The sequence below is a fragment of the Dama dama genome, chromosome 1 (genome assembly GCF_033118175.1).
Source record: "Dama dama isolate Ldn47 chromosome 1, ASM3311817v1, whole genome shotgun sequence".
Lineage (NCBI taxonomy): Eukaryota > Metazoa > Chordata > Mammalia > Artiodactyla > Cervidae > Dama > Dama dama.
In genome coordinates this window covers 50,682,232-50,694,024 of record NC_083681.1, presented here as the reverse complement: position 1 = coordinate 50,694,024, position 11,793 = coordinate 50,682,232, and the positions used below count along the sequence as shown (strand labels likewise).

The 11,793-nt window shown below is 49.2% G+C and overlaps 1 protein-coding gene across 4 annotated transcripts; it reads left to right on the top strand.

The window, feature by feature from the left end:
- Positions 1-560: 560 nt before the first annotated feature.
- On the top strand, positions 561-9,511 carry LOC133061017 (GPI-linked NAD(P)(+)--arginine ADP-ribosyltransferase 1-like). 4 transcript variants are annotated; one of them, XM_061149102.1, is made up of 6 exons: positions 562-752; positions 3,190-3,227; positions 5,184-5,295; positions 5,564-6,326; positions 7,358-7,399; positions 9,132-9,511. In XM_061149102.1, exons 3-6 carry the CDS (start codon positions 5,233-5,235, stop codon positions 9,227-9,229), a joined length of 966 nt encoding a protein of 321 aa, XP_061005085.1. In that variant the 5' UTR covers positions 562-752; positions 3,190-3,227; positions 5,184-5,232; the 3' UTR covers positions 9,230-9,511. The 4 variants fall into 4 exon arrangements, with proteins under 4 accessions (XP_061005095.1, XP_061005085.1, XP_061005113.1 ...); XM_061149112.1 differs by lacking the exon at positions 3,190-3,227 and having other exon boundaries at positions 561-752; XM_061149130.1 differs by lacking the exon at positions 7,358-7,399.
- The last annotated feature ends 2,282 nt before the right edge of the window (positions 9,512-11,793 follow it).

The window sequence follows — 11,793 nt, the reverse complement described above, 5'->3', positions numbered from 1 at the left end:
CAATCTTGACCCAAAGCTGGGACACTTTCCTGGAGCCCTGCTCTGAGCCTGTCCCTGGGGTCCTGCTGTGGCCTCACCAGCTGACCACTCCTGGATCTGCCCTGTTCCTGCTCAGGGCCCCCTAAGGGGAAGCCCGGACCTCTCACTGTGGACATCAACTCCTTCATGACTGACTCAAGGCTTTCCAACATTCCCACCTGGCACCTGCCACACTAGAAAAAAATTCTTTCACTCTTTACATCCTGAGAGTTCCTACTGTGGGAGAATATACTTTCTAGTTTTCACATAAGCTCTGCTGTCTTGCAGCTTTGCTCTTTCTTGTACGTCCTTCTCATGTCCTGAAGACAGGTGCTTGGCTGATACGTTGGCCTCAGCAGATGTTCTGCACACAGAACAAACTTCCTCATCTTCAAAGCCTTACTATATGACTCCCTTGTCCAGGAAGGAGATTATGTACACGTTTTATGTTATTCAGATGTTTCCCTTGGTCCTTGGTTTCTGGTTGTTATCTTGCTTTGCCGACCTCTGCTACTGAATTCCAGATAAGTTCTCAATAAATATGCACTCAGCATTTTCTCAGGGGTTGCTCTTTTATGAGAACCTCCTGCGCTGTCTCTCCTAATCCTGTGTGGTTGTGAGAACTATTTCAGTGCCACACCACTTCATCTGGAGCCTGAACAGGGACCTGAAGGCCGACTGCACACCTGTTCCTCAAGCCTGAGCAAGGGGGAAAAGGACCACTCTTCATCCAGGTGGGAACTACAGCCTCTAAGGCTAGTGACGGAACGAAGTCTTTTCAACACACAGTGCATTCACTTTCAGCTCTGGGTAACTCTCTGTCCCCTCGACAACTTGCTCACAAGAGCCAGCTTTCTTTTTGCTTGCAGCCGCTAGTCAAAGGTTTCTAACTCAGATTTAACTTAACTTCTTACTGTTATTTATACATGTTGTCCTTCGTATCCACAGGACGTTTCCTTGAAAGTGTCTGATTGGGAGAGAATAGGTCATTGGTTGAGAAATGGAAAAATTATCATTAATGTACAGCATCTGAATACTTGGAATTTATGCCCCATAGCCATCTCTGCTACAGAAGAATATCAAGTTCCATGGGATGATCTTATTCCTCCCCCCAAATTGCTGCTCCCTTCTCCTCCCGATGCTTCCAAATCTGCTTATATTGAGCCTATTAAATCCGCTCCCTCACTCATTGACCTGGCCGTAGCTCAGCCTCAACATTTTATGGTAGATAATATGTTACAGGAAGGAAGTTTAGGTGGGAGACCTATCTCGATCCCCATCTAGAGCAGGGAGGGACACCTCTGGTAGAAAAAAAGCCACAGTACTAGGTGCCACATTTTTCTGTTTTACAGATGAGAATTAACAGTTCCAGAACCACCCCTTTGAAGTGTATCTTTAAAAAACTGGGATAAGTTTGATTCCCAGGCCCTAAAAAGTCCTTTATATACAGACTTTCTTTCTTTAAGAGAAGACCTCACCTGCCCAGAGAGACAATCCCTGCTGGGACCTCATCTTATCAGTCAGTCTACCCCTGTCATCAGAGCCATCTTGAACACTCTTTGATTTAAATTTTAGCTAAGAAACCATGACTATAAAAAGGAGAGATGACATATTTGGCCATAATATTCTTTAGACTCCAGAGAAAACTGGTTAAAATGAAATCTTTTTGAAATTGCAAGACTGTTTTGTTTTGTTTTGTTTTGCACGTGCAATTAGGAAAAAGCTGGCTTATTAAAATACTTTTTTTGGAGCTCCAACCCTGCCTGAGAAACCAAAACATTCCTGGGATAAAAATGTTTGAAGTTAACTTTTATTATGTCTTTGAGATACACAGCCCACTCTGTCTGGGACTCCAACCATGAGCAAATTGGTAGAACTTCAAGCCAAGAAACAAAAATGGCAAAGAAACATTTAAAATTTCAAGTGTAAATCTGTGAGGTCTCTGTCCAGATTTATATGTGTCTCAGTATGGGTTTCGTGCTTGGACAATATTGCTAAAGGCTAATTGGCCTAAACAGAAGTAAGCGCTTACAAATCAAACAATTCTAAAGTCAAGAAAAGTAAATGAATTTCAGGCTTGTGTGAACTGAGAAATGTTGCTTATTGAATTGATACCTGGTATTGACATTTGTTTATTGATCTAATTAACACAGACATTGTGAAGATGCTTTTACAAATGACATAGCTTTGGGTGATTTATGTTTACCAATCTACAAAATGATGATATAAAGTACAATTCATGGTTGTGGAAGGAAAGTAAGATGTGTATTTTTAATAAAAAGTTATAAGGAATGGAATTACATTCTATTAAGGAAAAGGAAAGTAAGTCTAAATTTACAGGTGTCTGTTCTCTAAATGGGCAAGTGAAGTGATAAATACAGAGAGTATAAAAAAGATTTGTGGCAAGTAAAAGAGTTTTGTGCACGGTACAAGTTTCTTAAGACATTAAACTACCTTTGAAATCTTTTATTGCTACTTTGATTGAGGGAATAACTAGTGTTTCACAGTGAATATAAGCTGGTACCAAACTGGAATTTGGTTTTCTCTCCCTGATTAAAAGAACAGTTTTCTTGAAATGTGGCTTTGATAACAAATTATGGTGCACATAGACAAAGCTCTCATTCTGCTTCTACAAAATTAACACCTCATCAAGGAATTTAAAATGAATAAACAATGGCTGTAAACCAAACAGTCGGGGCTATGGGAGGTCCAAGATGGCCACTTAGCTTTTCCCAGTTCCCTGACAAACCTCACTTTTATGTGAGAGGATAAAGCCTTTCCTGGCTGCAGGATTAATCTCTCACAATGGAGAAAAAATGGTTAATATGTGTTTTCCGCAATCTCCAGTGATCGGGGCACCCACATTGCTAGGCAGGTCGTATGGACATTGGCAAAACTTCATGAGCTTCTTGGAGACTAATGCTTTCACTGGTGTCCTCGGTCATTGGGCAGGGATGACAGAACAAAGGGATTGGTTGCATGGGAGATGAATAGACTGCTAAACATGATTATAATTTTCATGACTTTTTGTCTGACATATTACTGGCTTCTAATCTTTGTTTTCAGATATAGAGAAGCTCTTCTCAAGTCACTGATGGTTTAAAAGTTTAATGATTCACACTTGTGGGTAAAATTAGAGCATTTTCTTTTCTCTCTGCCTCATCTTTTCAGAAATTGGAGACACTTGGGTTCTGAACAGCCTCATCAAGGTAAAAAAGACCATCTCCTGACATATACAGAAATCTCAAAGTATACTGGGGAGCTCTAAAAGAAAAATCTACCCAACTGATGTCAGGCCAAAGGCATCTGTTATGTTTCACTGAACATTAAGTTCTAGTTTTAATTAAGGTCTGTATTTACTATGATTCACTTCTGAGATAATTCCTGATGGTTATGTTACATTGCTAAGAGGTTTGATTAAGTTATTAAAAAGGACACTCTGAGTTTGTTTCTAAAGCTTATCTCAGTAACTAGTCTTTGAATAAAGATCAGATGCTCCAGGATCTACAACCAGGAGAACAGCAGCAGGCTATAGTCATTTAACAAACTGAGTCAGATGACCTGGAGATGTCACTGGGCTATACCTAATGGAAGTTCTTAAGTTCTTACATAAGATTTTACTATTGCTGCTAACTATATTGTTTTCTATATTGTCTGTTTCAAAAAGTATTGTCCCTCACATTACCAAATGTGTGACTGAGCTACTGATATAATGATGATATACAATTTCCCATGAAATCCATCATTATAACAATGTGACTCTATAGATGAGAAGAAACAACAAGAGGGAGTATTTTCCTGGATCAAAAGGCTAATAAAGTATGGTCCAGAGACTTTTACTTCTCACAGGGGCTACTCCAGTAACAGCACATTGAGTAGCCTATCAATGAAATCTTCGGCAGACCAGGGATGAATGATGGCAGCAACTGGACTCCAAGACAGATTCTCTTCTTAACGACTCGGTTACACATTTATAAAATGTCCTCCGCAACCAGATCAGATCTCTACAACATTCTTTGGGTGCCACTATTCAGAATCTCTCTGACATGGCTACCTGGCTTAATCCAAAAAATTGGTTTTCCAGTCTCAATTTAAAGGCATGCTTCTTTACTTTTATGTTATTCATAACCATTGTGTTGTATTTTTAGTCCAAACTCTGATTACTTTATTTTCTCATCTTACATGTGTTGAGGCCATATTGACTCTTTCTATAACAAGAACAATGACATACCATTTAAAACAAGATAAGAAGAGAGGAATTGGGGGGAGCATATACTTTCCAGTCTTCACATAAGCTCTGCTGCCTTGTAGCTGTGCTCTTTCTTGTGTAGCCCTTCTCATGTCCTTAAGACAGATAACTTGGCTGACACGTTGGCCTCTGCGTGCAGAACAAACTTCCTCATCTTCAAAGCCTTATTATATGACTCCCTTGCCCATGAAGGAGATTATGTACACGCTTTATGTTATTCAGATGTTTTCCTTGGTCCTTGGTTTCTAACTGTTGTCTTGCCTCAGGACCTCTGCTACTGAATTCCAGGTAAGTTCTCAAAAAATGTGCGCTCAGCATCTTCTTGGGAGCTGCTCACTCACAAGCCCTCCCTGTGCTGTCTGTCATAATCCTGTGTGGTTGTGAGCATTATTTCAGAGTGACACCACTTCATCCTACCTCCAGATCTTCCCATTCCTGCCGCCCCTAACACCTTTCCCTCTCCAGACTCCAGTCTTGTCTCTCCCACCTCCATTGACTGAAGCCTTATTCTCCTCTTTATTCCTTAAGACCCTAGTCACATGTTGCCTCCTCCAGAAGTTTCCCATGTTCCTTCTAGCAAGAAGGGTCCTCTCTGTCTTCTGAAACTCCATTTCTGTGTTGTGACCCTGTGCCAAGTGACCCAGACAAGGTGGCAGTTCGTGGGTTTTGTTTGTTTGTTTATGTATTTAGGCTACGCTGGTCTTACTCATGGCACACAGGGTCCTCCACCTTCACTGTGGCACAAGGGATCTTTTCAGTAGCAGCACGTGAACTCTCAGTTGCAGAGGTGGGATCTAGTTCCCTGACCAGGGATCAAACCAGGGCCCCCTACATTGGGAGAGTGGAGTCTTAGCCACTGGATCACCAGGAAGTCCCAATTAGTGTTTAAGGAACTGTGCAGATTCTCTTTTTCCAGGTGAGGAAACTGAGGCCCAGAGAGTGACTTGACCAGGGTCCTCTCCAACATGCAGAGCCCTGCCATCATATCTCTGTTGCTTGTGTCCATGGGCCTCATGGAAGCACTCCAGGTACGGTCATCCTCTGCTGTCCCCATGCCCCAGCTGCTGGCTTCTGAACTCTGCCGGATGTTTCCTCTGGGGATGGCTGAGTCTGAGGGGACAGCCCTGGAGCCCAGTCTCAGGGCCTCCACTGCTGGTAGTTCCCCATCCCCTTCCACTCCAAGAGTGTTAGGGGCCTTTCATATCTCTCAGCTCAGTGGAGGAGGGGAGCTGGATAACAGGGCTCCTGTTCTCCTGGGGCCTAACCTTTCAATCCTTGCTGCTCCCCCTCTCGCAGGCCCAGAGCCACCCCGTCATACGACGACACCTCCTCTCTCAAGAAATGCCCCTAGACATGGCCCAGGACTCATTTGATGACCAGTATGTTGGCTGTGCCAAAGCCATGGCAGCTGCTCTCCCGGATCTCAACCGCACAGAGTTCCAGGAAAACAAAGTGTACGCCGATGGCTGGGCCAAGGCAAGCAGCCGGTGGCGGGAGCTCCAGGCCTGGGGGCTCAATACCCGTTTGGACCCACCCAAGGGCTTCCGGGAAGAGCACGGGGTGGCCCTCCTGGCTTACACGGCCCGCGGCCCCTTATACAAAAAATTCAATGAGGCCGTGCGTGAGGCGGGTTGCTCCCGGGCCCACTACCTCCAGCGCTTCTCCTTTAAGACACTTCACTTCCTGCTGACCGAAGCCCTGCAGCTGCTGAGCAGCAGCCAGCGTCCGCCCCAGTGCCACCAGGTGTTCCGAGGGGTGCAGGGCCTGCGCTTCTGGCCTTCGGGGACCAGGGCAACTGTCAGGCTGGGGGGCTTTGCCTCTGCGTCCCTGGAGAGGCATGTGGCCGAGAGATTTGGGACAGACACCCTGTTTGGCATCTGCACCTGCCTTGGGGTCCCCATCAAGGGCTACTCCTTCTACCCTGGGGAGGAGGAGGTGCTGATCCCTCCCTTCGAGATCTTCCAGGTATTCAACGCCAGCAGGTCGGCCCAGGGCTCCTCTCGTATCTACCTCCAGTCCAAGGGGAAGAGCAGCACATACAACTGCGAGTACATCAGAGGTGAGAGGGCACGGGTCAGCCAGCAGCTGTGCACAAGGCGGGCTTCCCCATCCCATTTTCAGGGCACACATACACAGATATTAAAATCAGTGAGGAGGACCTCACCCTTCCCCAGCCCCTCCACCCCTTCCATCCAAGGGGAGACATAACCTTCCTTAGCCTGGAGGTGTCTAAGCCAGAGCTGGCCACTTGCCTGCTGGGAGACTGAAGGTTTTCTGACCAGCACGGGTGTTTTTGGCCCTTTGAGCGCCAAACAGACTTGATCAGGCTTCTCTCCCATATGGAATCTGTTGCCAGAAATGAGTGTGGGCCCCCACCATGTTTCCCGAGAGGAGTGTGTTTTTTGACTGAGCAGAAGCCCTGGGCTGTGCGTGTACTGGGTCAAGGTGATGGTGAGGTGGTGAGACAGCATTTGGGTGCCATCCCCCTAAGTTCTAGCTCGGGCTCTGGCAGGTCTCGGGTGCTTTCCTCTCCACCATCCCAGGACCAGGCAGAGGAGTAATCATGAGGATGAGTCTGGGTCCTTAGTCTCTGAAGGGGCTGTGGGCTGCTGGTCCTGACTGAAGGATGCCCAGGGGCTTGTGAGGCTGTTTTCCTAGTAAGAGGCAGGCTGTTGGCTGGATCCACGGACCACATCTCAAGTGGGAGTAGGTCCAGTGTGGCTTCAGATCCCACCGTGGACAGGATCACAAGCACGCATGAGTTGATGGAAGGTGACAAAGACAGGCAAAGAACATAAATGAGCCCCTCCTTGGCTGGGAGAAGGAGCAGTGGGTGCGGCATGGAGGCAAAGTTACAGGCCAAGGGAGAAGGAGAGCCCAGACCACCCTGGCTTTGAGGACTGGGGCCTTCCTGGCCCCGCTGCTCGTGGGTCTAGGCAAACCCAAGTGAGGGTGGTCCCACTGTAAGGAAGCAGAATCAGGGGAAAAGGCACCAGCTTCTCTGAGAGCAAGTCAGGGAGGTGCTCTGGGGTCCCTTTCCTTCCTAGAGAACCATTGAGCCTTTGATTCTTTGCTGTTTCTTTCCTGCAGACAGGCAGTGCAAGTCTGAGCGCTGCCGTCTGGATAGCTCAGGTAAGGGCTGCAGGCGTTGGCGGGGCTCTGTTTGGAGATGAGCTGACTGCACTGGGTCTGGGCCCCACTCCTGGGTGAACATCCCCCTTAAATGAAAAACAACCCTCTTTTTATTAAAAAAAAAAAAAGTAGAGTTTCTTAAGCAGACACCTGTAGGGGTTGCTAACATTTCCCACAGGGTGTACAGTGGGTGTTGATTGGCAAGCTGACACACCTGCTCCCCTCCACCCGGGCCTGGGGCTGGCCCCTCCTTCACAGGAGGTCACTGATCAGACCCCAGAGAGCTCCAGGCTGCACTGAGGTGACAGTGGGAAGGGCCACTCCACAAAGTCCTCCCCAGGCCTTCTCCTCCTTCCGCTGGGGAGCCCTCTGTCTGTTACTGTGCTCAGAACTCCCTCAGACCACCTCTCAACGTCAAGGTCAGGTCATGGGTGCTGGAGACCTGGGCTCTAACCCAGGCTCTGCCCCAAATCTGTGATCAATCTTTCCTCTCTGAACCTCAGTTTCCCTATCTGTATCATAAGCACATTGGACCAGATGGTCCCCAGGTTCTCTGTGGCCATGACTCTTTCCTTGAACACCTGCAGGCCCATGGCTTGCCTGAGGCATCACCTCTCCAGCTGGGAACAGGCCATTCCCAGGGAAGAAATCACAGCTGCTCCTCACCCTGGGGTCCTGCCTCCTCCCTCAGGGCTCTGAGAGCAGTGGGCAGGAAGGAGCCTCAGCCTCCACTTGGCTCTCACCCTTCTCCACCACATAATACCACTCAGGGTTCCGGGCACATGAGTCCTCACCGTGATCCGATGGTGCAGATACTCTCATCAAACCTGTTCCACAGATGAGAGAGAGAGAGGCACAGAGAGGTGAAGCAATTGTCCACACACACAGACCTAGCAAGGGATGGGGCCCAGACAACCTGGCCCTGGAGCCCAACTCTGAACCACCACACCAGGCTGGCCCGCACCTCGTGTTGTCCTTACTGCACAATCATCAATTGGAAGGAGGTGGGACAGGAAATACTGGCCTCATTATATAACAAAGTGAGGCCCAGAGACAGAAGTGACTTGCTCCAGGTGACAGAGTGAGCTAGTGGCAGAGTCAAGACCAGCCAGGTCTCCAGCTTCCAAGCCAGCTTCTTTGAGTCTGATGATCGTATCTGAGTTCTGATCATTTTTGAGTTTTGATCATCTTTGGATTCTGATAATGTAATTTTAATAACTGAGAAAATTTAGAATTCACCCCCCCATCCCAATCCACCAGCACCTCTCCTACCAGAGTCTGGGCAGAGGAACAAAAATCAGCACCACCATATCCCACTCAGATCTCTCTCCCATTTCATCCCACCCTGCAGTGCCTCAGTTGTGTCAATAGGAGGCTGGTGGTGGTGGTTTAGTCGCTAAGTCGTGTCCAACTCTTGCAACCCCATGGACTATAGCCTACTAGGCTCCTCTGTCCATGAGATTCTCCAGGCAAGAATACTGGAGTGGGTTGCCATTTCCTTCTCCAGGGCATCTTCCTGACCCAGGGATCCAACCCAGGTCTCCTGCATTGTAGGCAGATTATTTACCAACGGAACTACAAGGGAAGCCGTTAATAGGAGGCTAGGGCATAGACAAGTTGACCTCTGGAAGGGGAATTGGGACTCTCCTTATCTATTCTTCTCTGTCTACCTTCCTCCCTAAATTCTTCCTCACTTTGTCCCTGAATCTCTCTGCCTCTGTTTTCCCTGCAGCCGTGGGTCAGAGGCCCGTTCCTGCAGTCTGGTCCCTTCTACTGCTGCTCTGGTTCCTCGTTGGGGAGGTCTTTCCAGAGAGTCCAGGCCTCCTCTAATCCATCAGCCACTGAACAGCCCTGCCTGTCGCCTCTGCCCAACATGAGGATGTCAGCCACATGCGTGCTCTGAGTGTGGCCAAGATCTCGGGGAACTCCATCTACAGGAAACTCTGGGATCTTCTCTGGTGACTGCCGGGCCTGCCAGCGGGAAGAAGAAAATGTGGGACTGAGCCTCTCCCAGGGTTCTAGGAGTCAGATGCTGAATAGAGGTGGGGGGCCAGGAGGACAGGTAACCCCTCACTTGGAAATAGAAGATTAAAGTATTTGGAGGCATGGTGACTGGGGAGAAAAGTACTTGGCCGTGGTATTCACTGATGTTATTCAAATGCCTTCCATGTGCACCTGGACAGCTCCTCTTCGCTCTTCCAGGAAGCCTTCTCTGACCTCTCCTCCCTGCTAAATTAGGGGCCCTGCCTCTGGTCTCCCACCCCCAGCTGTGAACTTCTGAGGACGGGGACTGTGTCCAAGGTAAATAGGTGGCACCAGAAAATGTGTGGAAGTCAGTAAGGAACAAACACCTTGTGACTGGCTGGTCCCTGTCCTTCCCCTACCTTGGGCATCTTCAAGTTCTCCAGATGTCACTGTGTGACGCTCACATAGTGAGAGCAGGGATGGACTGGACCTAAGTCCAGATGGGGGAGAGAAGGAGAACGGCAGAGAGAGCTTTAGGGATCTCAACCAAAGCCCAGTCATTTTCTTGTCAGCAAAGATGTAATTTCCACTCCGATTCATGAGTCCTCTGGTCCCTAAAAGGCTGGGGTCCCAACTTGCACCACCAAGAGCCTAAGGATAAGACAAGGCACACATTATTTTATTATGAGTTGGAGCTTTGGGGCCAAGTCCTTATGTGGCCTCCTGCTGTGGAAAGTGGACCAGGAACCCTGAATCCCCAGTCACCTTCCCTGAGTCCCTAGACTGGGTCAGGCTAGACCAAGTCTCTGTAACAGCAGCCACAGGGGAAGGAAGAGAAGACAGGAAATTGGGCAGTGCTGTCATGCCTGCTCTCCCCTTACTGAAAGCACTGTACTCAGCACTGAAGTTCAGTTCTGTCCCTCCCAAACTGCACTTTGATCTTGACCCTTAGAGTTCCTCCTCTGCAGGAATCAGCAGAGCAGCAAGCTCTGATTTCCCTTAGAGCTAAGAGTGCAGAGGAGACGATGAATACTTCTTCTGGTCCGTGAAGTCAGTAGTGCTGAAGAGAGGATGTCCCAGGCTCTGAGACCTAGTGGAGAGACACTGGGTGGCCTGAGGGAGGACCACCACCTGGCCTGGCTGATCCATCCCCATCTGGAGGTGCTGTGGCTGTAGCAGACTCCCGGGACTCACAGGGCCTGCATCAGCACCAGAAGGCTCATGACCAGAGCCATGGAGAAGAAGATGCCCAGGAAGAAACGGTCCATGACCCGGGTCAGAATGGAGGAGACTGGCAGGCTACAGCCCATGGGGTTGCAGAGAGTTGGACACAGCTGAGTGACTGCCACATTCAGTTGGCAGCAGGAATGCAGGGAGAGTGGAGGACCCTCTGGACCCACTAGAAATTTCTGTCTCTATGACTCATGACCCCCTCTCTGGTCCATAAGAGATTCCTTCTTGGTATCTCTGAACCACACCACCCTGCTGATTCATCCATGCCTGATGGAGCCTGCTAACCTGGCCAACAACCCAGTAGCAGTCCCTCAATTCCTCCAGTTCCCCTGCTTCAGGATCCCCTGGCATACCCTCCCCTGTTGAGGGTAGAGATGGACCAGGGCAGACTCACCTTCTGAGAGACCCCCCCATCTCTACTCCCACCCCCCAGACCTGGGCAACAGACTGACAGAGCTGACCAAGACGGTATCTCGACTGCAAAGTGAGGTAGCCGGTGCGAGCGGGCTGTGGTGGAGGCAGGGCCACGCCGGCCGCCCGGAGGAGCCAGCATCCTCAGTCGCTACATCACCCGAGTGCGCAACAGCTTCCAGAACCTGGGGCCCCCCATCCCTGAGACCCCGGAGCTGACAGTGCCAGCGATGGTGGGGACCCAGGGGTCTTCAGAAACTGGGCTTCCAGAGGCTGGAGGGGCTCAGGCTCCAGCTTCTGGGGAGTCTGCCCCCTCCTCCCCAGCTCACGTGTTAGTGCACAGGGAGCAAGAATCAGAGGGGGCCGGGGACCTGCCCCAGGAGGCAGACCTGGGAGCCGAGGAGGGGACCTGATGCTGGGGGAGGTCCCTTCTGTTGTGACTGGAGCAGCCTAGATAGCTGAGGGCGGGGGTCACTTCCTAGGAGATTTTCTTGCCTCAAAAACATGTCTGCTCTGGAGCTCAGATGTCTCCAGAGTGTGTTAGAATCTCTGTCTCATGATGTTTTGAGATCGCCAGTGCCAAAATGAACCCTGATGGGAGAGGACACACAGAAATGGCTTGCTCTAGGGACCCGATATCTTGGGCTTAGGATCCTACTTTGAGCTCCTTCAGACTTTTAATGGAACTGTCCCCCTTGCTGCCTTCTGGGCTGTTGTAAGGAACCTCTCTGTCTATTAAAGTATCTGGGGTTGCAGGCTATGGGGTGTGACAAGGGTCTGCACCT